The sequence below is a fragment of the Melospiza melodia genome, chromosome 2 (assembly GCF_035770615.1).
Source record: "Melospiza melodia melodia isolate bMelMel2 chromosome 2, bMelMel2.pri, whole genome shotgun sequence".
NCBI lineage: Eukaryota > Metazoa > Chordata > Aves > Passeriformes > Passerellidae > Melospiza > Melospiza melodia.
Window position 1 is genome coordinate 111,755,116 of NC_086195.1, and position 26,220 is coordinate 111,781,335.

Sequence of the window (26,220 nt, forward strand, 5' to 3'; positions counted from 1 at the left end):
GTTGTTTGGTTGGGTTTTTTTAAGAAGCAGACAGAAACGTGAACTCAGTTGCCTTATGATATTCATTTTTTTGCTATTCCAAATTTATGTACCACTGAACTCATCAAAGCATTTGTGGTATGATGCAGTGAACCCACACGTGGTTGTTGTTAATGACACTGGACTAAGGAAAATGATCGTACAATGAGAGCTTGAGAGACAAATCTGAAAAGATTCCTGGGCATTAATTTTACCTGCTTATTTGGCCATATGTAAATATGAAAGTTTTATTAGGATTAGGATTAGTGTTTCCAGAATTTTCAAGCAATTTCTACATTTAGACACCAAAGTAAGACTTCTACTTTACTGTCACTGTACTTTTACCCATTTTATCATCATTAATGGATTTTGTAATGAAGTACATCATCATCATCTGATTTAATTATTTTCAAGACAGTTAGTGTTTTTTCCTTAACTGAAATTTTATTGTATGATGCATTCACCTTCTACCTTTATGTTCTTTTTTGTATTTTTAAAAGGAGCTAGAGATTTTGCAAGCCTTGGCCCTTTCTTTATGTTATTGTCAGGGCATTTACAGATACTGGGCTTTGTTGACTTGTTGCTCTGGAGTTAGTTAAAGTTGGCTGAATAGCTGTCCTAAATACTTCCTGGCTGTAGTACTTGGAATAGCAATTTTCACTTCTCTGGTGATGGTGCAGTAGCCAACAGGCAATATATTTTTATCTGACTCCACTGTCCTTGAAGCACTTTCATTTTAAGGAATGCCTACATGTCTTTATTTTAGGTTTAAACAAAGAAAAAAATTATCTTCTAGATTAGGAATTTATTTTTTTCCTCATTATATGGCAGCTAAAGAGATGTAGGGATATCAGTGTTAGTCCCTGATCTGTTAATGGACATGATCAAAAGACAAGACTGGATGCAGTTTGTTTTGTATATAAATTATCTTTCCGAATGTAAGACGATGTTTATCTGAAGTCCATTAAATAGGTGCTTATGTAGCTAATTATTTGAACACACAAGTCCAGGCTGGCTCACCTCATGTTTTGTGGGAGCTGCCAGTGCTAAGGTACGGGAGGTTGGGTTGGGTTGGGTTGGGTTGCTGGCTTTTCTGCTGGTTCCTCAGAGATGGGCATTGGTTTGTAGCCAGCACCAGCAACCCCACACCTCTCAGCATGGCTACTCAGGGCCATCCTGGGTAATCCTGCTGTCTTGTGGGAAGAGGCAGTGAGAGCTGGGGATGTTGAGTCTTTGTGTGGTGCCAGAGAGCTGAGGGACTTCACCAGCTTGCTGCTTGTATCCACGAGCCATGGTGCCTGCTTGGGCTGTGCACGGGCATGGAGAAATGTTGCAAAATGAGTTTCTCGCTTCCAGACTGACAAATCTCAATTACCTGTACTCTTCTACAGCCTTAGGGGGTTTGTGGGGTTTTTAAGGGTGTTGGAGAGCAGTGGCAACCACCATGTTTCCATCATTGCAGGATTGTAATCATCCTCTTAGCTGCAGTCAGAGATCAGAAAAACGCGTCATCATCTAGGGTCTAGTGTGTATGGGTGACTTTGTTTTTAACAACACACATAAAAGGTAGATTTAAAGTGTTGGAATCATGGTTTTGAGATGTTTATGGGTTATCATCTCTTGTGTCTGCAAAAAGTAGATGATAAATTGGCAGACAGCTATTTGATGATATATAAATTGTTGTCTGGTACTCAAGTAGCTTAACATTTTCCAACTGTGATCAGATGTGTCTGAAATTGTTCAGCTTTATGCCAGGAGAGCTGCAGTTCCTCATTAATTCTAGTACTCCATGAGTAGTTAACCAAGTCTGTGTAAGGCTTTGCATTTCCAAAGAGCCATGTTTAATTGCCTAGCAATTGGCCTTTATGTTGGTGTTTTTTTATTAAATGTTGAGAAAATTTCTTTGTATCAGACTCACTGGTGGTTTTGCATTGTTTCCCTGCAGTCTCCAAACTGGTAATTCCACTTGTTAAACTGGGTTGGCTTTTACAATCTCCTTTGTTGTGGGATTCTCCCTTGCTTCCCCCAGTACATTCCAGAAATTGTTTGCTTGCAGGCAACTCTATTTATAAGCTTGTTTCATTTCTGTTTGATGTTTGAAAAGGTTTTTCATAGTTCTTACCTTTTCTTTGGTTTCTATGATATGCTAATCATATGTTCTTTAACTAGTTAAAACTGAACACTTCATTTGTTAAATATAGCCAGCCAAGGGAGTCCTTCAGGCATGCATCTCCATTCTTTACTGTCTCTCTTTCATTGTTCTCAGGATTATAGCATGGGAAAACGAATAAGGTATGGTCTGCAGTATGATGGGTGGCTGTAGATATGATGAACCTTCTACTGAGGCCTTCATGCCTTTAAAATTCACTACGGTTCTTCTTCTTAAAGCACAGCTGACTTTTAAAACTGATTTGATATTTTCTATCCAGTAAAACTTTAAAACTGAAACTACCATTGGTGGGAAGAATTCAGACACATACACTCTGACGAAACACTGGGTTTTCGGTGTGGGATGGTAAAGTAAAATAAATTAAAATCCTGTTTATAAGTACTGAAGGAGACAATTTCCTTAAAAAAGTGTTAGCAGCACTTCTGTAATCTTAGTGTTGATTTTAAATTAATTGAAATACTTTTCCCCCATTGGCATTTTATTCCTTTGTTGTGAAATTGTCAAGGAAGACTGACATTATTTACTATATTCCACATTATGTTTTGTAGGAAGGCAAGATATGTGTAATCAGTCTGCTTTAAAGGTATCTAAAAATCTAAAACCAGAGGAAACTCTATATTTGTAAAGCTAATAATGACGTGCTTGGGGTGCCTTCATGTTTAACTCATTTCCAAAGCAATCTCTGTGTCAGAAGCCATATTTTTAGAGAAGTAGAGGTACTCTTTATAAAGCTGTTTGTATGTGATTGGTCTGCCTATATATATCATCCATGGATTCTGTAGCATTTGGCTTGCCTACCAATGAAGGGAAATGAGTGCAGTCCCCCCAAACTCCTCCATCTTTTACCTGTGTGCTCACAATCGATGCAGCAGTGCCTTGGGTCAGTGTGGTAGCTAGGGGGTATAGAAGGCAACAGGTCAGAGCTTTGACCTCATAGGAAGATGCTCCATCTGTCTAGAGGTTGTCTAGAGGATCCCTAATGACTTCCCATATTTTGTTTTTTGATGCCCTCTTACCCTACAGAACAGCCTATGTGCCCCCAAGACTGGCTTGAAGATGTAAAAACACATCTGACAACTTTCTTTGGCTTTTATTGTTTCATTTATTTGCTAAGTAGTATAGCGTAAGGATTTAATAGCCTGAAGACTAATATTTTATAAGCTGCCCTGTGAATGAGTGGTGGGAGATAAATGATAGCTTGTATCAGGAACTATATCTTTTGGCATGTTTTTAGATTGCACTTGACAAAGAAGAACTAACTCTAGTCTTTGTCTATGCCAAAATAGCTTTTATTGCTACATACTCCAACTTTCATGCAGTCACTGTTGATTGAGAGAGTCCCTCTCTCTGCTCTGCTGGAAATAGGCTACTACAGCCTGGTTTAAATGGTTATAATGTTTAAAATTTGTTTAATATGTTACTATTAAATTGAAGAATCCTCTAAACTCCCTCCCACCCTCCCTCCATCCAGACACTGAATCCCCAGTGATTAAACAAGGGAGTTGACTAAACCCTGTCTAGTCGCTGGTTAGTGATCTCATATTTTGACTATTTCTCCTGATGAATGGTACCCATCCATCACAATTTTTCTTTGCTGAAAAGCAGCAGGATGGGAAAAAACACTGAATTGGCCATTTAAATACTTCTTTTCCAGACTGTCTGCAATTACAAAGGCTTTTTGAAAAATCTGAATCAAGATGGTTTCAATTATGAGTAACACTTCTAACCATACTGCATTCTAACCTGTATGTCCTTTAGGTTGAATCTGACACGCCACAATTATTGTAATCACTTTATGATGTGCACATCAGATGAATAGAATATCGAAACAAATACTGAAGGGTTTCTGGCTGTGAAAGAGCCACTCTTGTGGAAAGCATAAGATCATTATACATTTTTTTTCTTCCATAAAACTTTGTTTTGGTTTGTAGAGTTTTAGTTTACTGTGTTCTTCAGCCTTGTGACATTTATAAAGAATATTTACTCTAAATATTCTCTAAAGTAGCTGTGATGAATGAGTTTCCTGGGAGCAATGAAACATGGTTCAGCCACACTACCAGGCCAGGTGATGAGCCGAGTATGTTCTCAAAGTCTGCGTGCAATTTTGAGGTCTTGGTGGTTGTGGTCTTTTCCTTCCTGCTCCAGAGAGGAAAGTTCTCAGCACTTTTGGTCTCTCTATTCCTGCTTGGGAGCAGAGAGGGAGAGGGTGATATAATCTTCACTTAGAGCTTCTCACTTGGTTGTTGTTGTCACTTTGGCATAAAAAGCAGTGACGGAAGCCTTGGCTGTGCTGTTGGCTCCTGACCGCATCCTGCCTCTTCCCTCCCAGCACCCAAACAAAAGGAAACATTTGACTAAAAGAGGTTTGATGGGAATCTCTGTCTTGTGACTCCCGCTCAGATAAGATGCGGGCAGTGAAAACACTTTACCCACAAAGGAAAGTCATAAATTATGTCGTACTTCGGTTCCTGTTTGCAGAAGAGTATTTCAGGCCATGGGTTTCTCCTGAGAAACAGAGGAGCGTGGTGCCAGACCTGTGAAGGCTTCCAGGAGATAGAACACTGAAAGTTGTCAGTTGGCCACTGTTGCAGTGTAGCCTGCTTGTCTCCCATAGAAACTTTAGGAGAAAGGAAGAACAAGTAAACAAAAGTGGTTCCTTTTGCCAAGTGAGTTTGCACATGTCATACTAGATGTTGTGAGAGTCTGTTAATACTTTATGAACATCTTTTCCCTGCTAAGAGCTAAAGGTGGGAAGGTATCATCTTCAAAGTGCTGAAAAAAACAAAGTAGACCTTGTTCAAGTCAAATGGGTCAATTCAAGTCATGAATCTTTTTCTTTCTGTATAAATCACTGTGACTTTGCTGTGACCCTGGAAAGTCTTGGTACACTGGTACATGATTCCTTTCAATGCAATTTAAAGTAGAACAAAGTGTTTGCCTTGAAATTATGTTCATGTGCTTATAGCATTATATTCTCCAAAATGCTGTTTGGTAGCTCTTTATTCTGTCAGTGGAGTGCATCAGCTTTGAACATAGAACAACTGCTTGTATTCAAGTATTTCTGGATGAATGGTCCAACAGGTTTAATTTTTAACATGAATGTTTTGCTTACTGCCGTTGTGCTTAAATACTTTTATTGCTCCATAAATGCTTGGGGTTGCTGTGATCATTAGCTTTTGGTCAGGCATGTTGATGAGGCACACATGAGTGTTTTATTACCAACAAACAGTGTGCCATCATCATCACCTGGATTTAATCTTCCCCACCACTTTCCAAATAATATCCTCCTTTACTGTGGTTTCTAAGTCTCTCAAAATGCAATTATCTGGGCTGAAACATTTCAATTACTGACTCAGAGTGTTTATTTAAAGTTTTGGTGAAACACTTGAACCATCTTTGAAAAACAGTTGAGACGTAAACACCTTGGATTTCCTTCCACTTTTTTTAAACTGGCTCAATAATAAACTTGATTTCTTATTGTTTATAGCTGAACCTTGAGATCCATCACCACAACTGTTGCTCTGATATCAATAATTCGCCTTCTGCTATTTTTGTGAAATTTCACCCAAACTTGGTCATTTTGCAAGTGTGAAACCTCACCATCCATGCACGCCTAGCAGGAGCTGTGTGCAGGCAGTCAGGTCCCACATACACTCAGCTGTTTTCAGACCAGTGACACAGCTCTGTGTGGTGTCAGGTGCTGGTGCCAGGAGCAGGGAAGAGGCTGAAGATGAGGAAATGGAGAGAGAGAGGGGCAAGGCCAGGGTTTGGCCAGGTGAACTGGGTAGGAGCCAAGAGTTGAGGAAAATGTGTTGGAGATGTGCTGTCCAGGCAACATTAGTGCGTGCTCTCTTCCAGCCCTGTATTTCCCTGTGCCTCAGTGTGAGATGGCATGTGGAGGGGTCAGGTCTCTGCCCAAATTATGCTGGTGCAGCAAGAGAGGCAGGCAGTGGCAGGGTTGGCAGGAGATGGGCTCTTGGTCAGGTGTTTACCTCTTCCTCTGGAAACCAGTGAGTGGGTCCCTGAAACTGGCATCATAGCTGCTAGCCATCAGGTGGGTGGACTCCCAATTCCCAAGGGCAGTAGGTGTCTAGTGAGGCATTTGCATGTGCTCCATGGATGCAAGGAGGACAGACACCTGCAGCCAAAATCTGCAGGCATTTCTCAACTGTTTAACCATATTTGGTCTCAGTTTATTCTGCACACAGTGGGAGTAATGCTGTCTAGTATCACAAGAAGACTGAGAAATCCATTAATAATTGTAACAGAGCCATTGCTAATGTGATCCTGTAGAGCCAGCCCTATGCATGGGCCCAAAAGGGAGTGAGTAGCTTGCACTCAGGCCAGGAGGTAAGTCAACACGTGTTGGAGTATTGACCACTGACTGTCAGGGTTAAAAGAAATACCATTTGACTGCCTATTTGCTGTGTGGAAAAGGCTGTGCAAAATAGTAGATGTAGTTATGTGTTTGAGGTTGGTATCACTGCTTTTAATGATGAAGACAGGTACCATGGAGATTATCACAGTATTCCAATGTCATTGCTATATAATAAATGCTAGGGAGTCTAGCATGTGTGTTCCTCCCAAAGTCATGGATATATGCATTGGAAAACCTAGAGGCATTATTTTAATTTGAAATTAACCTAGAATTTTATTTAGTCAGTGCTGAATCTGTCTTAAGGAAGAGAATAATTATCTGCTCCTTCAACACAGTGTTGAGAAGGTATAAGCACTCTCGAGACCACAATCCCATATTCTAGTACTGGAATGAATATAGTATTCAGGGAAAGTAATAAGACATCCTAATGTGTCTTATCTTTTCTCATAACCACGATTTAGCTGCCTAATTCCATAAGCTACCATTTCAGATAAATGTAACTGCATTATATTTCTTGCTATTTTTGCTAGATCTTCTGGAAGCTTCCTAATACCTGGTGGAAGGGGCTAAAAGCAAAAAAGAAAAGGGGGTGGAGGGGAGGTTTAGCTTACTGGAATGCCAGGGCTTCATTCTTTCCTCTTGCTTGAGTTTATGGACCTTTTACCATTGTTCTTTCTCCTCCACCTTTTTTTTTTTAAGCTGATTTAGTTTGTTGATTCTCTGGGTATTTCTCACTGCTAACTCTTATGTCCTGCTGCTTCAGAGCAGGGGTCTCACTGGCACTCTTGCTAGTAGTGCTGTTTTCCCCATTCCCTGAGGAGGGAGATTCAAGGTGTGTCAGACTGCAAGAAAAGACGGAAACTAAAATGTTTCACTGATGTTAAGAAACCAATTCCCAGAAGAGCAGGAGCATGAACTGGGTATAGAAAAGGTGAGGAAAGGTACCCCATTTCCCCTTGGCTTTTCAGGTCTGGTATACTTGCTTCTCTCTGTAGACAGCCCCACAGAGATATGGTGTCTTTTATTGTCAATAATTTGTTTGCTGCTTCTCAGAAGTTAGAAAAATTAGGAATTTTATGTCTGATTCTTCCTTGAAAATGCATATATATATATATATATATATATATATATATATATATATATATATATATATATATTCATTTTTAGGTGTTTGTTTCTTTAATTTTTGTTCGCAGGAACTTTCCAATCAGTTGAGAGCTGGTGTCAGACTCCAGCCCTTGCTGGCTGGTTCTAGGAGCCAGGCTGATGATTTATTAATAATGCAGCTGCGGTGCCAGTGCTGCCACTGGGAGTGGGTAAACACTCCTCCTCTGCAGAGGGACAAGACTCTGTACTTTTCACCTCTGCAGTTATGTAAGGTGTCCTTGGCCATCTGTGTATTTAACTTGGCCCTTGCTTTTTCCATTTGTTTACAAAATGATTGGCTGTGAAACAGGGAAGAGTCCCAGGAAGCCCCAGCTGGACTGGGAGCCTGAGCAAATAGAGGGGTGCAGGGTGGCCTGGCTGGAGTGAAAGCATATTCCCAAGGAGCAGCACAAGGACTCACCAATGACATACCAGCTCACCTGGTGGCAGTTCCATGCTGCTGGGAATCCTGCTTGAGAGCTGGGGGCGGTGGCATGCTGGTGTCCAAGGCAGTCACTTGCTTCTGGTGTTCATTAAGTCTGCCCTTCTCTGTAGCACACCAGTGGATCCCTTAGTATGGGGACTTGGTACACCATACTGATGACCTTTTCCATTTGGTGACACTATTCCAAGGAATGGGCCTTTTGCAAGTCACATTTCACTCGCTGCAACTTGCAAATGAAGCACCTTCTCAAGACTTCCTTGGCCAGGTGAATTGCTGTAGGAAGCCAATGGAGTCACTTTTATAGCACTCTACTCCCATTTTCTTTCTGATCCAGTCAACCAGGCTCCTCAATGCCAAGGCATATCTTCTGCTCATTCTTGATGCCACATGGGTTTTATGGCTTTTCCTGAGGTACATTAAGATTCCTGGTGTATTGCTGAGGGAACCATTGCCAGCATACCAGCCCATTGCCTGGCTGGGGTGTTCATCCTATGGGCTTATAGGCATCCCATCAGCAAATACCTCTCCCCATTACTCACTATTTCTTTTCTAACCTGGATATGGTGGAGGGTATATGCTATGGACATTGGAGTGTCTGTGTGCTGACCCACAACGCCTTTCCTTTACAGGCCACTGAGAGAGAAATATGGCGTCTCAGGGATTGACTGTCAGTTCTGCAGTTACCCTTGCCTACCTTATCACTGCAAAGTGGTGTTTCCAAAGCAAGGGAGTTTAATCTCAGTCCTGTTCATATGAGCAAGCTTGCATTAAAGTCAGCACATGTCTACTTGAAGGTTTTTATGGAAACTGGAGAGGAGGTGGGGAAAGGGATATGTCAGGAAGTGGTGCTGTGCCGTACCCATCTTCTTGTTCAGTGTTTTGCTTCTCTGCTACACCACTGTTACTTTTTCTCTTGCCATCTGCCCTGCAGCCAAGCAACTTACCTCTCTTTGTGTTATTAATTCTGAAATTGCTACTTTTGAGATACTGAGATACTCTTGAGATACTGAGAAAATTTGAAGAAAAATTGCCTCTTATCAAGCTCTTATCTTCTTTAACTGTTCAGTCAAGTTAAATTTAATGGTGTAGTATGTTGTTTACCAGGAAAATTCTGTGTCACCTTGACTTACTGTGTGGTCCAGCCCGCAATTTACACATCTCTCCTCTGTCTTCCACAAAAACACTCAATCCTTGAGATGAGCAGATGTGTGAGAGCTGCCCAGCTATCAGTTTACTATGTGTAATGCTCTATTCTGAGACTCTATAAAGGTTTTAGACATTTTTTTCTATAATGCATTTTCTTATATAATGCAGGAATCAGTGCATATGTTGACTTCTCTGGCTGGGCAGAGTTGGAGGGCTTAAATCACTGCTCTGCTTTTGAAACCCAAATTGAGTCCCATGGCAGGCTGCATCTAGTCCTCCCACAGGGGAGCTGTGTTGGAGACCTGCACAAGGGAGCTTCACACCGTGTGAAGACTCACCACTCATGTAATAGAAATCTGACATCTGAGGAATTTTATCTAAATAAGGTTATGCTTCCCTCCACTGTCGTTATGTTCATTCTGTTGGGTTTTTCCCTTTTACCCGTTTGCTGCCTCTCGTTCCCTGGAAGTTGTCTATGTGAATTAGGGCGAAGATTTATTTCAAGGATTGTCCACAGTTGCTTGTGATGTACTGCTGATAGATGCTGGTAGCCAAACGATGCTAAGATAAAAATTACTGGTTGATTTTGAGTGCCAGTGAAGAGGGAGGAATGGGAAAAGAAAAACAAAATGAGCTAGATAATTTGTAAAGAAATAATCTCTATTGCCCTATTATTCTCAAATTATTTTCAAGGCAGTAAACACAGAAATAAAATAAATTGATATTAAACTGTTGTCTCTTTGTCTGAGTGTTCTTCTTATTTGTTAGAATAATCTTGAGGATGTTGTCAAACAACTTAGAATTTTGTAAGTGGTTTTTTTTTTGAGTCTGCTATATCTGCTTGACTTCTTTGTCTTCTGAGCAATTTAATATTGAGTACGCCTCCCTTGATATTGCAAGGGAAATTATTAAACCCTTCTCTATAGCTATGCTCAACATTTGTTTGAAAGAGCATCTTGAGAGACTCAGAGCTCTTTGTGCATTGCAAATGTGCTCTTCAGTAGAACATTTTGTCTTTTTCTATTTAAATAAATACCTCCTATTAAGTCTTTAGTGGTAAGACTCTTACATCATTTAGACATTCCATCTTTTTGTAAGGCTTCCATTTTTGTTCAATATTTTTCTATTTTTTCTGTCAGTTACAGGCAGTTCTTGTTCTCTACTTTTATGAGTAAAATGATCATTTTTATTTTACCAGCTTACAAAAAATTGAAGTCATTAAAAGAGTAGCTAATGGGTTTTCTTAGCTAGTTGGAAACTGAATCAAACTGAAGTCACCTGAGAATTTTTTTTCCTTCTTTCTTTTCTACCTTAAGGTAGGAAAGTGAATTTGCCTTCTACTTTTTCTTGGAACGGAAGTGTGTAGGTGCGTATAAATATGTATGCACACTCACTAACTTTGGTGGGTGGACTTGCAAGGTGGCTTTATAAATACAGAACTAAGTTCTCAGCAATGTTTCAAAGTTGGTTTTGAGTTGTTTTTGTGGGTAGCTTTTGTCTAGTTTTTTTTTTCCTAGGAAAACAGATCCAAGAGCTGAACCATTTCAAGTGTAATGTAAGAGATGCTTGTGTTGTTTTGAAATATACTTTTTGCTTTAGGTTTTTGTGTTTATAAGATGTATGGCAAACTGTAAAGTCTGAGGTATTTGAACTCACCATCAAAAGCTTAATATTTCTATTAGTAGTACAGTTTGGTCCTTTTGAATTATTTTTCAATTTCACAAATAGTTCAAGTGTGCCCCATTTTCAAGATATATTATTCTGATCTCCATTTATTTCTATGAAATTATGTAAAATTCTGCTTAGGCTAAAAAAAAGTGTTTTCATAAGCATACATGTTTGCAAGGCAATGTACTCTAGATGTGAAATTATGCAAAATGAAATTTATTTTTTTTTATGCCTTAAGGAAGAAATAAAATGCTGCATTACATTTTTTAAAATCTCTGACTAGTCATTCTTAAGGCTTAACTAAATCCCCTAAGTCCTTGGACATATGCATAGCTCTATGAGCATGTGTAGTCCTACAGATTGTGTGAGGTGGTGCATATTCACAGCAAGTGCAAAGGGAATACTTTAGTGGAGCTGTGGTGTCTGGTTTTTTACTTCCTGAGTGAAGTTAGGAAGCAGATTGACCTGCATAGGAAAACTGAATTCATGGATCGTGATGTTAGATGGAAATTCTTTTTAATTCAGTCCAAACTGGAGTCTGAGGGTTTTCGATGACTGTTGAAAGTGCCATTGGTGGTTGAACTCTCATGTACTAAAATATGTAGGGAAATGGATGCATTCAAATCCTGTAGAACAAGAGGAATCATCCCTCTCTGTGTAGGAACACAGTGTTCTCTTTATTGTTTTGGGTTTTTTTTTTTTCCTTTTTGATATTTCTGCATTTGAAAAATAACTTCTGAACTGGAAGTTTTGGTCTGGTAGAGTTAATGTGGCTGTCTATGCATAGGAGCAGAAGCTTAAGTATCTCAAAATACCTGCCCTCCTATTGACTGGGTCTATTTTCAGCCTCAGGGAGCACAGGATTATCACTATTGAAAAGTTCCTGGTTTATGTAATACTGAAATTTTTTAATTGATTGGGTGAGGCTAAACATGTTCCCAAACAGAATTTGCTGAGAGGCTGCTGAGGAGGAATCCCAAAGGAGAAAAAACAGTTTTTGCTGTTGACAGAAACTCTTCCAAAGAAGTGTTTATGCCTTAGGTACCACCCCAGCTGCTGACACTGCTTTAGTCTTTGTGGCTATTCTTGCCATGTGCTGCCACCACCCTGGACAGTGGCCTATGCTAGCTCCCACTCTGCTGGGGTTTTGACAGTATGAAATACTTCCAGTAGGCAATGTTTAGCTAAGCAGCATGCCCACAGCTGCAAAGGCATTACTGTTTTAAAACGTGTTCTGATCTTTACAGGCATGTACAAGGCGTGCAGAAAATTGCAGAAGTTTTTTTTTTGAGTGGGAGGAATAGTTGTGGCATTAGGTGATTATTACTTTTTAAAAATTTGTGTATGTCTTTTCTAACTCCAGCAAATGTTTAGGTCGCATAGTGTCTATCTGGAAACCAGAAAATCTTCTTCTCCCTTGTAGAACGAGTTGCTCAGATGCCTTCTAAAACCATTTATGTCTTGGAAGTCATATACTTTTCTTCTTTTCTCATTAGACTGCAATTCAATCTTGAGAGTTCATACAATTTCATCTGCATTTTAGGTTGAGCTTGTTTTCTTAAGGAAACAGGTTTTGCATAAATGCACTGTCCGTATTTTTGCCAGCGTCATCCTCTCACCTTAATAACTTCTGAACAACGTAGCCAATTTCAAGCAAAGCTGCTAGAAGCAGACATCTCAAAGACATATCTCAAAGTTCTTACTGGTCATGCAAAAATCAGTGTCTGGGTAGAAGCAGATGCAAAGTTTTACCCAATTAAGGAAAAGGCAGGAGCGGGCGCTAGGCCTCTCCCGAGAGCGGTGTGCCGGCAGCGTGCGCACCTTGGCCGCTCCTCGGGACACGCACGGCTCCAGCCTGTTGTAATTATCCTGTGAGTGGTTTCCTGGGCATAATTAGGGGAGGTGGGAGGAGAAGGGGGAGAAGGAAGGAGGGAGCTGGGGTACAGTAGGAAGAGAGTTGAGTAGGGGGAGCTGGAAGCACCCTGAGGAGCGACGTTTGGAGCAAGGGACAGACGCCTGCGAGGCAGCAGGCCTCCTACTTTCTGCTTCTCATTGGGAAACCTGGTTTTTAACAGTGTGCTGTGAGTAGGGGGAGTCATGCTCTGTTATTTCTCACTAATAGCATCAATAAATTAATTGCCTGAAATTCTGTACCTGAGCAAAATAGTTCTAGAAGCTTTAATTGATTCTTGCCTTAAGAGATAGAAGAAACATTGTTTTGCCTTTTTTTTTTCTGTTTAAGCATCTTACTTTTATGAAAGATAATTTTAATAAGTAAAACTAACTCATTATTACACATAAGCAATTCTCAAACCTGAATTACTTATTATTGTTACTATCAGAGCAACTGTAAAATACTGAGAGAAGTTGTGAATTTATGAAATATTAAAAGACAGGAAATGGATCCCTATGTGGATCCTTTGCATGTGTTAACATGCAAAGTTATGGGGTGTTACTTCTACATTCACCTAATTTTGCTTATTTTAAATGTAAAATTCTAAGCACATATCTAGCTTTTTCATATACGCTAGTCTGTGGGCTGTCTTGTGGCATTGATCTTAGACAAACTACCTGTTGTTCTTAATGGGAAAATCTATTGATTTAAAAAAAAAAAAAAAAAAAAAAAAAAGCCAATGGTGTGACATGGCTTCTTAAGGGATGTGTTTATGAAATTAAGCTGGTCAGGCAGCAGCTCCCCAGACCATTGCCCCTGTAGAAGTGGAATCTCTCTTTCCTGTGCTCTGGTGTTGGACACTGAAATCCTTTGAGTTCCCAGCTCCTCAATGCACCCTTTCCCTCTCTCGCTGCTTTGCTAGAATGAAACCTGTGGGACAGCCTGATGCAAGCCACAGCATGTTCTAGTCCAGATAATTAGCAGTAGAAAAGTAGTTTTCTGTTCAAACTTTCCATTACCCGCCTGAAACGCGGTGCTGGGCAGTAGGCTGGACTGCTGTAGAGGACAAAGGCAAAGAAATAAAAGGTCAGAGTTAGGTACCATCCTTCCAGGATGAGGGGAGTAACGGACTGCTGGGAATGTGACCTGATGTCTGTTCATTGTTTCTAGCCATTGCAGATAAGGAGACAGCTCATTGACAGTGATTTTTTTGCATGAATTCCCATGGGAAGTGCACAACCACTTATGATGTGCTTGTTGATAACCTTCACTTCATGGGTGACAGGAGTTTCTAGGGACCCAGTTTCAAACCAACCTGTCTGTGCCCTCGGTTTCAGGACTCTGACTCATATCTGGGAACAGGTTAAAAGTTGTAAGAAGCAATTATTTTTCCCTGCCTGAGTTTGTGCCGTCCTGTGCCAGAGGGACTGAATGTCTGTGGAACAGCTCCTAAACTGCTGTGGTTTTAAGATGAAGCAAGCCTTGCTCCAGAAGCTTTATATTGATGCACCTGAAAGTTAAAGTACCTCTTTTTGTCTCTGCATTTGTGATGATGTGGCCTTCTAGCATATTAGTTTTTTACAAAGTGGACTCATAGGTGGTGACCCAGCCAATACATTGAATACCCCTGCATGTTGTATATAGTTGCCTGTTCTGGTTTTTGGTTGATATGTGCTGTCATGTGAGTTGAACTTCGTATTTGACTTTTTAATAAACAAAAAATTTCAGGGTCAATATAATTTCATTTGACTGAAATGCTATTACAGGTTTGAATTTTTGTTTGTGCAGTGATTAGTAGCTGGGAAATGGAGCATATGGGAAAAAAGGAATGAGAAATTCCTCTAGATGTTTTCCTACTGTCATTGTAGGTTCAAAGAGTAAAAAAGCCAGTCTCAGAATTTATTTAATTTTGGTAGTGAGGGTGGATTAATTTACTCACTATTTTCGGTGCTCATTCCACTGCAGTTTATTTTGGGTCATTTAATTTCAACAAGGCTTGATCTGTTCAGAGGGCTTTCTATAGCAGCGTGGTGGGACCACACAGCTCTTTTATAGTACGTACGTTCATTGCTAACCAGGAGCTCAAAGAACTGGTAAACGATGCACAGACATGAATAACTTCAGAGAGGACAGTACATTTCTGTATGGTTGGATTATTTTGAAAGTTTTCAGAAATAACCAATCTTTTGTGCACTGTGGGTTGCTTTGCAGAGCTAGAAGTGATGGTATACAGTAGCTGTGTGCTTTCAGAGGTAAGACTGGAGGTCTGGCTGAAGGCACTCTTCAGGTTTAAGGTGCTTCAGAAGCTACTGTACATGAGAGTGCTCTTAGTCCTTGTTTAAGGAAAAGTTTTTATTCCACAGGTTGATATTTCCATCAGATTCAGTAGTTTGATATGATTTTGGTTTTTTAAATTTTAGATTTGCTCTAGGCGCCATTGATATACAAAATAGGCTAAGGTAAAATAGATATCAGTTAAAAATGTCTAAATCAGTTGGCCTCATCAGCCAACAAAAAACCATATGCTCATTGTCTGTGCTGGATCTGCTCCAGTTTAGCATTATGATGGTAAAAGCCACATTCCCCCCAAATGAAGGAGCCAGCTTTCTTTCTTGTCCATCAAATCACAGCTATTACTGGTTCTGCTCATGCCAGCTGACAGAGTAATGTTCCTTTTGTGTAATTCATTAAATCAGGCAGCATTAGTGATTCTCTCAACAGAAGGAAGGCCTAATGTCCTGAAAGTGATTGCAACTGTACCAGGAGATTAAAACAGCCCTGAGACCATTGTTCCTGAGTGTTGAGACCCTTGCTTGTTCTTAAATTTTTAACTTTCTTGCATTTTCTGGCGTCTGCTATTTAGCATACTCCCAGCAGCAGCCAGGGGCAGCTCAGGAAAGGGCTGTTCTCAATAGTTTCATAGTGTGGAAAGGGCTGTTTGCATTCCCATCAGCCTCGACACAGGAGAAGCTTCCTGACCATGTTTAACTCACCCCTTAACAGTTAGTTATGATGTCCTTGTAGCAAATTAGAGGCAGAATCCACTCTGTTTTGGTGTGTAAGTCAAAAGTATAACAGTAACACTGGTTTGGGGACATTTGAAGCCCATTGAAAGTTTTGTAGCAGTGTGTGTGTGTGCATACACAGAGTCAGTGTATGTCTGTACTGTGTGATATTCCTGCATAGGGGTCTGGATGCTTTCTTGACTATAGAAGGATATTCCTGCTTGTCTGCAAATAGTAAAGCCCTAATACCTGTGAGTGGGAAGTTTAAAAAACGCTTCTTAAAAACATCTCAATTTGGAAACAACTTATACAGGTTGAGTGTATCCAATGCACTTTGACTAATGCTTTAGGCCCTCTAGTCACAGCTCTTAAAACTCTGTGGTTGTTTGTGAGCCGTGTCATCAAGGAGCCTCTGATCTCAGCAGGTCCTGCCCTGCAGCTGCACAACCTCCTGGTGCACCCTACAATTTCCCTTTCTGGGGGAAAATATATCAGTGCATCCTACGCTGCTCTACCTGTGTTTGTGGTCAGCTTGTACGTCCATCTCCTCTAACCCAAGCCACCTCAAGATGACAGCCCACCTATATTTTTAGTCTCTTATTTTCTTGTAACTGTCTAAAAACTCCTCCTTTCATGTTGATTGGAGCTGTCCTTTTGCTATGTACCTTCAGATTTAGGACCATGCACTGCTTCTAAATTTAGGCTGTAAAAGTACTACCTTTACTTCTTTTATACTTGAATGGAAATAGTTCAAAGTTGTGCTGATGTAATAAAAACAGGAGGCTAGAAGGCAGTGAACTGGAATAAGGGTGAATATATGAGAGAACACAAGCAGTGAGTGGCAATTTTAGATTCTCCCTGTCATGATCACACAATTATTTTTAATAAGGCTGCTTTTCTCTTAAAGAAGGTTTCAATTTGTTATTCATCACGTGATGTCATTTAACAAAAAACTTTTATGTTACAGTAACACCAGATACTCTAGCCAGGATGTCATGAGAGGCAGTTCAGGCAGTCTGGGCCGTTTTGAGATCATTAATTGTATGGCAGTGATCTGTACTTAACAATGAAAATGCTGATTCACAGCCTTTCTCCTTTTTTTTTTTTCCATGGCTAATAGCCTTAATGATCAATCAGAGGTGGTGGGCTGAGGCAGAGCTCAAGGCCATCAGCTCCTTTCAGCCCTCTGCATAGTGTCCAGGAAACGCCCTGTGTTTCATTAGTTCTTGCTTAGTTTATGATGTAATATTTTGCTCAAAGGCATTGAACTATCATCAAAAGCGGCCGACTAATTACTGTGACTTCTTTTTCCAGGGTCGTTGTACAAGGGAGAACTGCAAGTACCTTCATCCACCAACACATTTAAAAACTCAACTGGAAATCAATGGCAGGAACAACTTAATCCAGCAAAAAACTGCAGCAGCAATGCTCGCCCAGCAAATGCAGTTCATGTTTCCAGGGACACCACTACAGCCAGTGGTAAGTATATTTCTCTGGTGGTCTTGATGGTAAGTAAAGTTGAAGACCCTGTTGACCTGCAAAAGTTCTCTAAATTGTATCAATAAAAATAGTCCCTGTCTGTTTATTTAAGGAATGGTCAAGATGCTGGAGGTATGCTCATTTATATTTGCATTTCAAGATGCAATGGAGTGTTGCTGTAGACTTGTTTTATTTTTCTTTCATTCCATAATGATTTGCATTTTTTTCCTCTTTTTTTGCCCCTTAATGCATTTCATGTCATGTTTGCAAGATTTTTACCTATTAATCCTTCTGGAGGTGAAAATTTGTATAATAACAATAATTTGCTAGTAAGTAATTTGAGTAGGAACACAGAGTTTCTCAGGAGTCTATGGGTCTGAATGGCTTTAAATATTATTTAATCCCAGTACCAGGAACAAAGGTTACTGATTAGCATTTTCTTACTCTGTTGAAGTCTGAAGTGTCTGAGGATAAGCCAGAGAATTGGTGATGCATGCACTTCACAAACTCAGTGTTTTGTCTCAAGGTGATTCATTCTCAAGGTCTCAAGGTGCCTGAGACACTTCATATCCAGGAGGTGATATAGAACTAGAGTCTGGCATGCATGAGCAGCATCTTTGGGTATGCACTAAAGAGATCAGTTGCTCTGGGCAGTCCTTGCAGTTGGGCTTCTCAGTGTAGCAGACTTCTAAAGCATGGTTTGGCAAGTAATCTGAATTAAACTTTTCACACCTGGCTGCTAATGATTTTTCAATCTAAATTCCTAGTGTAAGGCATCCCGCTAGAGTGGGATTTTTTCTCTAACTTGAGGCATCTGGAATGTTGGCATCAACTTCTGCAGTGAGTTTCCAACGTCCATTTATAGTTTATCAAAAGACATTGGCACTCCTAATTACTATTTGCTTGGCTTGTTCCAGACATCAGCATTTGGATTAGATGATTAAGTTTTCAAAGTGCCTTTGTCTTTCCATGGGCTACCACAGAAGTCAAGTGTAGGTATCGCAGAAGAAGACATCTGCATCTGGTCACAGGAAGCTCAGCCCAGATGCCTTTTTCAGTAATGCCTTTTTATACTCAAAACATCCACTGTCAGGTGGGATTGGGCATTGAGTGTCAGGACTCCCTGAACTTCTGGTACATGTCCATCAAATTGTATCTGGTGATGTTGGCCTCCTAATGTGTCTTGATATTTCCTGGGGATTTACTGCTTGAGTTTTCACCAGAAAAAGTTTTGATGAAGTAATGGATTCTATCACTTAATATTGTGAGAAAAATTGAAGTGGCAAAATTATACTTTTTTCTTCTCATCCATTTCATCATTTGAACTTTACAATTTCATTTACATAATGTCTTCTGTACTGATTGCTGTGATAAAAATGCCAGATCTGTCTCACACAAATTGCCAGATTAAGATGACTCAGCCTTGACCAAATGGATAAAAAGTGAAAGAAAATTTCATAGAAGTCATTTGACAAGTGGATTTTTTCATAAAATTATATCTGACACAAAGCTCTTATTTTTTATTTCACATAACATGTATTGCTTTCAACATAGTCAAACCATTGTTTCATATAAATGTTCATTATTATGCTCTTCAGAATTTAGCTCATATTTGACATATGAACTGAGTTGCTTGATATCAAGCAGATTTGATCACTGATTAGAACACAGCATAATATATTTTTTAACTCTTAAGGGCATTTAGATGCCATTTCTGTATAGTTGGTTATCCTGGTTAAACTGTATACTCAGCGGATCTTATTGCTGCTAAGTCGCATCCATTTATAATTTAGCAATTGGTTCCAAAGACAAAAAAAATCTCAAGAAAACTAAAGACAAACAAAAAAGAAAACAACTGCCTTCTAGCTGCTGCATTTTCTCTTGCGTATTTTCTACGTACTTTATGTCATGCAAGCCACTTTAACGAGAAAGACACTTCTCCTTTGTTAAAGTGTTTTGAAGCCTTAGTGTTGTGCTGTTGTGTTTCTAGCTGCTGGCTTATTTGTGAACCTAATTTCTGACAAAGCTGATCAGAAATGTGTCCTGTTTTTCCACAAAGTTTTTCCTCACTTATAATTATAGCTTCACTCTCTGGGGTACTCAGCTCTGCAGAACTAAAGCACTCTGCAGGTCTGAGCATGAGCTGAGCGTGGTGATGTCCTGCCTTCATCCCCTGGGGAGCTGGTGGTAACAAACCCGCTATTCTGCCTCATCACGGCTGTTGTAGCATCACACAAATGCTCTTTCTTCTGGTCATGACTTCACTGGCTCACTGTAGGAAGAAACAAAACAAGATTTTTTTAGACCCGTATCATTCCCTCCAATCAAAGTTTTTCGTATGATGAACTAATATAAACTTGAATAATCCCTTTCTAAATATTGTGTCCAGCTGAGATTATAATATTTATTCTGCTTGCCACTGGTGACAGCTGAGCACAAAAACGTTTGTGAAGTTGTGTTTTTTCAGTGTATAAGACACAGTAACATATAATTGCAGGAGGTCGAAAAATACAGTATGCAAACATACTGGAAGTTACATGCCAAAGAGCTCATTATATGTACTCTTATTAGAAATATGGCTTTAATATAGTTAATAATGCTTCAGCTATGAAATCTGAATACTTTGAAAAACAGCCTGTTTTTCCAAGGAAAACAGGTATTGAGAAAAAGCAATAAAGTCTATGTTATTTCTACATTTAGGTGTGTAAATAAGCCTGCAATGTAAGCTGGACCTCCACACTGATTCAGGTTCAAAGTAGGACTTCCTTTGCATCTGCAGACTCTTTTCTAATAATAGAGTTACAAAGGTGGTTCTTCATGTACTGCTGGAATGTGTTACATGATTAAAAGAAGAGAGGATGCTGTGTATTTTGCCAGCTGTTTAAAGTTTTTTCAGCAAGAAAACGAACCAGTGCCAGAAAGAACAGCAAGCAAAGAACAACTAGTAAACGGTTGATTAAGGAGTTTTTATTTCACCTTGGTGTGTGTTTTCCTTTTCCAGCCCACATTTCCAGTGGGTCCCACAATAGGAACGAACACGGCTATTAGCTTTGCTCCTTACCTAACGCCAGTAACACCAGGAGTTGGCTTAGTCCCGACTGAGATCCTGCCCACGCCGCCTGTCATTGTTCCTGGAAGTCCACCGGTTTCAGTCCCCAGTTCAACTGCTACCCAGAAACTCCTCAGGACTGATAAACTGGAGGTACTGTAGACACCACTGTGACTAGAAGCACAATCTGTGTTAGGCTGTGCGAGAGATCTTGGAGGGTATGACTGTTGTTTTAGAAGTGACGCTTAAATTTAGTTGCTACAGATGAAAAACTTGTAACCAGGCAGGATTTCTGCACTTGCAGCCAGTGGTAATTAAACACTGGTATTTTTAAAATAGTTTTTGCTTGTATTTAATACACAGACATCAACATGAGTTTTCATTTTTGTAAAGTTCATCATCTCAAAAAACCTGAGGTATGCGCCTAAAGACATCCCTTGATGAACTATCTAACAAGCACATTTTTTATTTCAGTAATAATTGTGTTGGTTTTTCTGCACTGATAATAAGGGAGTTTTATAGCTTTATGGATTGGTATTAGGGGAATGGTGTAGCCCTTCAGCCCTGAGCTGCCAATGGAGATGTGGAATATTACCAACCCTGCGGCAGTCTGAAGGGACAATCCCTCAGCTATGTGCAGAGCCTCCCAGCAGTTGCTGGATCACTGCGTGGCTGGACTCAGTGGAATCTGTGATCCGAGTACACAAGGAGGCCAAATGACTCTTGCAGAAATGAATGTCCTTTCCCAAAAGCCTAAGCACCAGTGTCTTGAGCACATTTCTTCTTAGGAAAATAAGTGTGTTCATTCTGCCCATTTTTGAAAATTATTTTTAAGTAGGCTCTCAGTTTTGTTTGTAGGCTCCATAAAAAAATGCAGTGCATCTGATGTGTATTTTCCCTGGGTTTCAGCAAGAGGAACTCCTTCCCTACCAGCCCACCTGCAAGAATACAAAGTGTAGTCAGAAAGAGACAAAATATTTTGTGATTCCCAGCTAGTTTTGCAGGAGCAGTTACGTAAGTATCCTTCCCAGCTGCTTTTTAAACAGGAAAAAATAAAATGCATTTAGGAATGCTTCTGTTATTTAACCACAGTACCAGAGAGCTACCTAAGGAGCCAACAACATAAGGATAAAATAGGCGCATTCCCCTCACCCACCAAAAGATGCAGGGTTTATTAAACTGAAGTTGCTGTAAAACTTGAACTAGCAGGGGAAGGGGGCAGGCTGTCTTTTGGGGGCGTGGGAGCCTCCCTGCCCTTGCAGGCTGCAGCGCGCTGTGCCCTGCAACGTGTGTTGTTTTGCGCGTAGGTGTGCAGGGAGTTCCAGCGGGGGAACTGTGCGCGTGGAGAGACTGATTGCCGCTTTGCGCATCCGGCAGACAGCACAATGATTGACACAAATGACAACACCGTAACTGTGTGTATGGATTACATAAAAGGTCGTTGCATGAGGGAGAAATGCAAGTATTTTCACCCTCCTGCACATTTGCAGGCCAAAATCAAAGCGGCGCAACACCAAGCCAACCAGGCTGCAGTGGCAGCCCAGGCAGCTGCGGCAGCTGCGACTGTGATGGTAAGTGCTGGCATGTATGGCTGCCTTTTTTTGATGCCTATTTTGCTGCAATTTAATGCTGTTTGCTTATACTTTCTTTTCTCTTTTGCCTCTTTTTCTTTTATTTTTTTTTGGTGAAAGATAAGAATTTATAAAATTATTACTATTGCTTGATGGGAGGAAGCTCTTTCTTTTCTTTATGCCCTTGTTTTAATGCTGTATTTCTATTCAAGACAGTGAAGCAAATGACACTCTATACCACTTCTGTTCTCTGCCTTAATTATATGTAAATTTGCCCCTCATATTTCCAAACAGAAACAAAACTGATAAGCTTCAGTGTTCCCAAGAACACAGGGACACATATGCTGTTTTAGCTCTTTGATGGCAGATATACGTGTGGAAATTTGGAAGAAAAGCAAAGAGGGAGTGTTTGCTCCAGAGATCAGTAGCAGAACAGAAACCTGTATTGAGATCAGCACAGTCTGCCTTAGAAACGAGACAACCAGCCAGCCACCTTGGTCTCACTGTGCTGGCAGTGTAGAAAAACCAGGACACTCATCTGATGTACCATTAGTGTCTGCCTGAGGATGAGAAAGAACTGCCCTCTGTGGATCTACAGCTATCCCCAATGACTAAAAAGTGTTTCCTGTATATTTTTGAACTTTGGTTAGGCACATTTCATGCCTAGAGACTTCTTGCCTCTCCTGCTATTATGGGCCGGTTCCTTGAATCATGAGGTTTTAAAGTAGTAAACTGTAATGGGAATCATTAGGAAAGAAACATTGTGGCTACAGACAGAAGAAAAGAGAGTGAGTGATCATAAATCTGATTTATTTTCAGATATTTGAACCTCTTACTTAAAACTCTTCAGACAAGACAGCCCACCCCTTCACCAGGATTGGATTCCTCTTACAGTTGCTACCAGGAAAGTTGATGAGTTTGCAGTGGTATTAATAAAGTTAAATAAATTGAACATCCAGGATCTGACTTGAGAGACAAAACTGCTGGCAGCAAATCAAAGAGTCATTGTCCTCAATGCTGTCAGTGGACGAATAATTAAGCAGATGTGGTTTGTGGACTTGTGGGCAGTGCATACAATAGTTATAGACAATACAGTTATTCTCTGGTTTAAAGGCCTACAAGAAACACAATACAGTACAGTACATAACTACCCCAAGCTATTGTATTTAACACATTAGAAAAGACCAGACTTTTCTGAGGGACAAAGGGTAAGTTATGCAAGAAAGTAAACCATCATACAGAAGAATATTTCTTAAGTTTCAATATTCTTTCTCTAATAGCATCACAGCCTTTGTTTCAAATTGGATGATTTTTAGTTAAAGTTTCCCGTGCTTGCAGAAATTGAATACCATCTGGAAATTAAAGCAGAGAAGATTGGGTTTTTATTCTGATTAGCTTCTGTTGTGCAATATTTATTGTTCATTTAGAGAATGTAATATTTCTAGGCACTATACTAAATAAGAAAGGAGAGAGATGAGTGGATTAATTTTTTTTTGCACTTTGGTAATGGTTGCAGATATATATCCTGGGGTTTTAAATAAGGCTTAATTAGAGTTGCATTAGCCTCAAAGCAAGATGAAACACAGAATTGAAATGTTATCAGTCTAATATCACAGGAGAAAGCAACAGGGACCTGTAATTCAGGATAACATTTTGCAGAGAAATATGTACAAAATATTCCAGCCTGTTTCCCTTGCTTAAGCAGGGGAGCTAGAGGAGATTGCCCAAGATGTGCCTGTTTGGTTTACTAATGTCTCTAAGGATAGAAACTCCATAACTTGAAAGCCCGTTCCATACTTCCAGTAAAAAGAAATGGTGTTGTATTTTTGAGGTTTTTTTGGTTTGTTTTTTTTTTTGTTTTTTTGGTTTTTTTTTTTTTGTTTGTTTTTGGTTTTTTTTGTTTTTTTTTTTTTTTGTTTGTTTTGGTTTTTTTTTTTTGGTTTTGGTTTTGGTTTGTTTTTTTTTAATCTTACATTTAAATGGAATTTCTTTTATTTAAATTAGTTTCCATTGCTTCTTCTCCTGTCCCTGGGCACCACTGGCTCCATCTTTACCCTGGAATCAGGTATTTGTGTACGCTGATGAGATTCCCCTGTATCTTCTCCAGGCTGAATCCAGTCCCTTCATCATGTTTCAAGTCCTTTATGGTAGTGTTTCCTAGTACACCTGTATTTTTCTTGTACTGGGGTGCCCAGACCTGGACAGAGGGCTCCATATGTGGCCTCACCAGGGCTGAGTGGAGGGGAAGAATCACCTCCCTCCACCTGTTGGTGATACTCTTCCCAATGTAGCCCAGCATTCCATTAGCTGCCTTTGCTTATGGGGACACATTGCTGGCTTGGTGTCCACCAGGATCTTGAGGGTCTTTTCTGCCAAGCCTTTGTGGCCCCCAGCATCTACTGGTGCCTCATGATGTCCCTCCCCAGGACATCATGGAGGGGAGGATGATATTTGTTGGACTTTGTGAAGTTCCTCTGTGCCCATTTCTCCAGACTTCCTAGGCCCTCTGAGCAGCAGCAAGTCTATCTTGTGTATCAAGCACTCCTCCAAGTTTCACACCGCTGGTGACTGGCCTCCAGCTGGGCTCTGTGTTGCTGGTCACATCCTTTTGAGCCTGGCATGTGAGACAATTGTCAGTCCCCCTCCCTGTTTCCCATTTAGCCCATGATAAATAAATCTGTCTGTGAGGATGAAATGGTGTTGAAATCCTTCCTGAAATCAAGAGAAACAACATCCCTTGCTCTCCCTTCACCACCCTGCCAGTCTCATCATAGAAGGATGTCAGGCTGGTTTAGCACAATTTCCCTGTCATAAATCTATGGTGACTACTTCCTGTCATTGTCTTGGCTTTCAAGTGTTTGCAGAGGGTTTTCAGGAGGATTTGCTCAATTGCTTTCCCTGGGACTGAGGTGAGGCTGGCCAACCGGCCAGTCCTCAGACCTCCCTTCCTGCCCTTTTTGAAGATAGGAGTGTCATTTACTTTCTTGCAGTCTTTGGGAATTTCCCTGAGTCACAGGAACCTTTCAAAGATACGTGAGAGTAACCTTGCAGTGACATTGGCCGCCTCCCTCAGCACCCAGGTTGCATTCTGTTAGTTCCTATGGCTGTGTGTACATACAGCTTGTTTAAATGTTCTCTAACCTGATCCTCCTCCCCCAAGGGAAAATCTTTTTCACTTCAGACTTTCCCGCTGGTCTCCCACTGGCCTGAAAGCCAGTCATGCCAGTAAAGACTGAGATGGAAAGGATTTTCCTAACCTCAGCCTTCTCCATGTCCTGTCACCAGGTTGCCTGCCCCACTGAGCAGTGGAAACACATTTTCTCTAGTCTTCTTTTTGTTGCTCAGAAGCCCTTCTGGTTGTCTTTCACATCCCTTGCCAGATTCAGCTCCAGGTGATCTTTGACTCTCCTATCATATCCCTGCATGTTCAGGCTGTGTCCCTGTTCCTCCTGAGCCATCTGTCCCTGCTCCCACCTCTTGTGGGCTTTCCTTCTTTCATTTAAGTTTAGTCAGGAGCTCCTTGCACATTCATGGAGGCCACTGCTGCGTGGATCTTGTTTGTATTCCAGGAGACATTATAGCATACCAATGTGCTGTATGGCAGGCAAATGCTATGCCTTGGAAGTTTGATCATTTTCAATATTATCCTTATTTCCTTTTTGTATCCTCTTCCTCTCCATCCGGTATTGATTAGTTGGTTGTTAGTTATGTAGATCAAATGTTGAGAAAAAGATAATCTGATGGAACAAAAAGAGGCAAAGGAGGTGTTACTAGCAGGATGAAATAAAAGAAAATATTAATGTAGGAGAGCAAAATGAGCAGTTTGAAAGCTTGAAAAGAATGGGAGACTACATGGAAGCAAAGTTGATGAGTATGTTTAGAACAGATATGGCCCTTGGGTTGGGAAGACTAAGACTGAACTCGCTGGGGAATATGAGGGGAAAGCCAGAAGAAAGCTTCAAAGTAGGGAGGTGATGTTAAGAAGAGCATGGAGAAAAATTGGAGAAAGGCAATAATAAACAGAGAGATAATAAGTTAACAAGTGAGATTAGATAAGATCTGTATTTGGATAAGAAAGGTAATTAACTGAAACACTTTACTCTTGGTAAAGTTGATTTGAACTTGTGCACTTCATCATCGCATAGTGCTGAATTCAGTTGCACTGCATCACCTCCGTGTGGATTTCCCTCTGTGGTGGAGGCAGAGCAGCTCTGACAGGGCTGTGCCCAGGCAGTGCAGTGATGTCCTCTG

At 40.4% G+C, this 26,220-nt stretch overlaps 1 protein-coding gene across 7 annotated transcripts in view; it reads left to right on the forward strand.

Moving 5' to 3' along the window:
* Positions 1-26,220, forward strand: part of MBNL2 (muscleblind like splicing regulator 2) — a 106,293-nt gene that overhangs the window by 54,852 nt on the left and 25,221 nt on the right. For all 7 annotated transcript variants that reach the window (XM_063149561.1, XM_063149560.1, XM_063149565.1 and 4 more), the window contains exons 3-5: positions 17,185-17,349; positions 20,351-20,551; positions 21,706-21,969. In XM_063149561.1, coding sequence (XP_063005631.1) covers positions 17,185-17,349; positions 20,351-20,551; positions 21,706-21,969 — 630 coding nt within the window. The remainder of the gene's footprint in view (positions 1-17,184; positions 17,350-20,350; positions 20,552-21,705; positions 21,970-26,220) is intronic.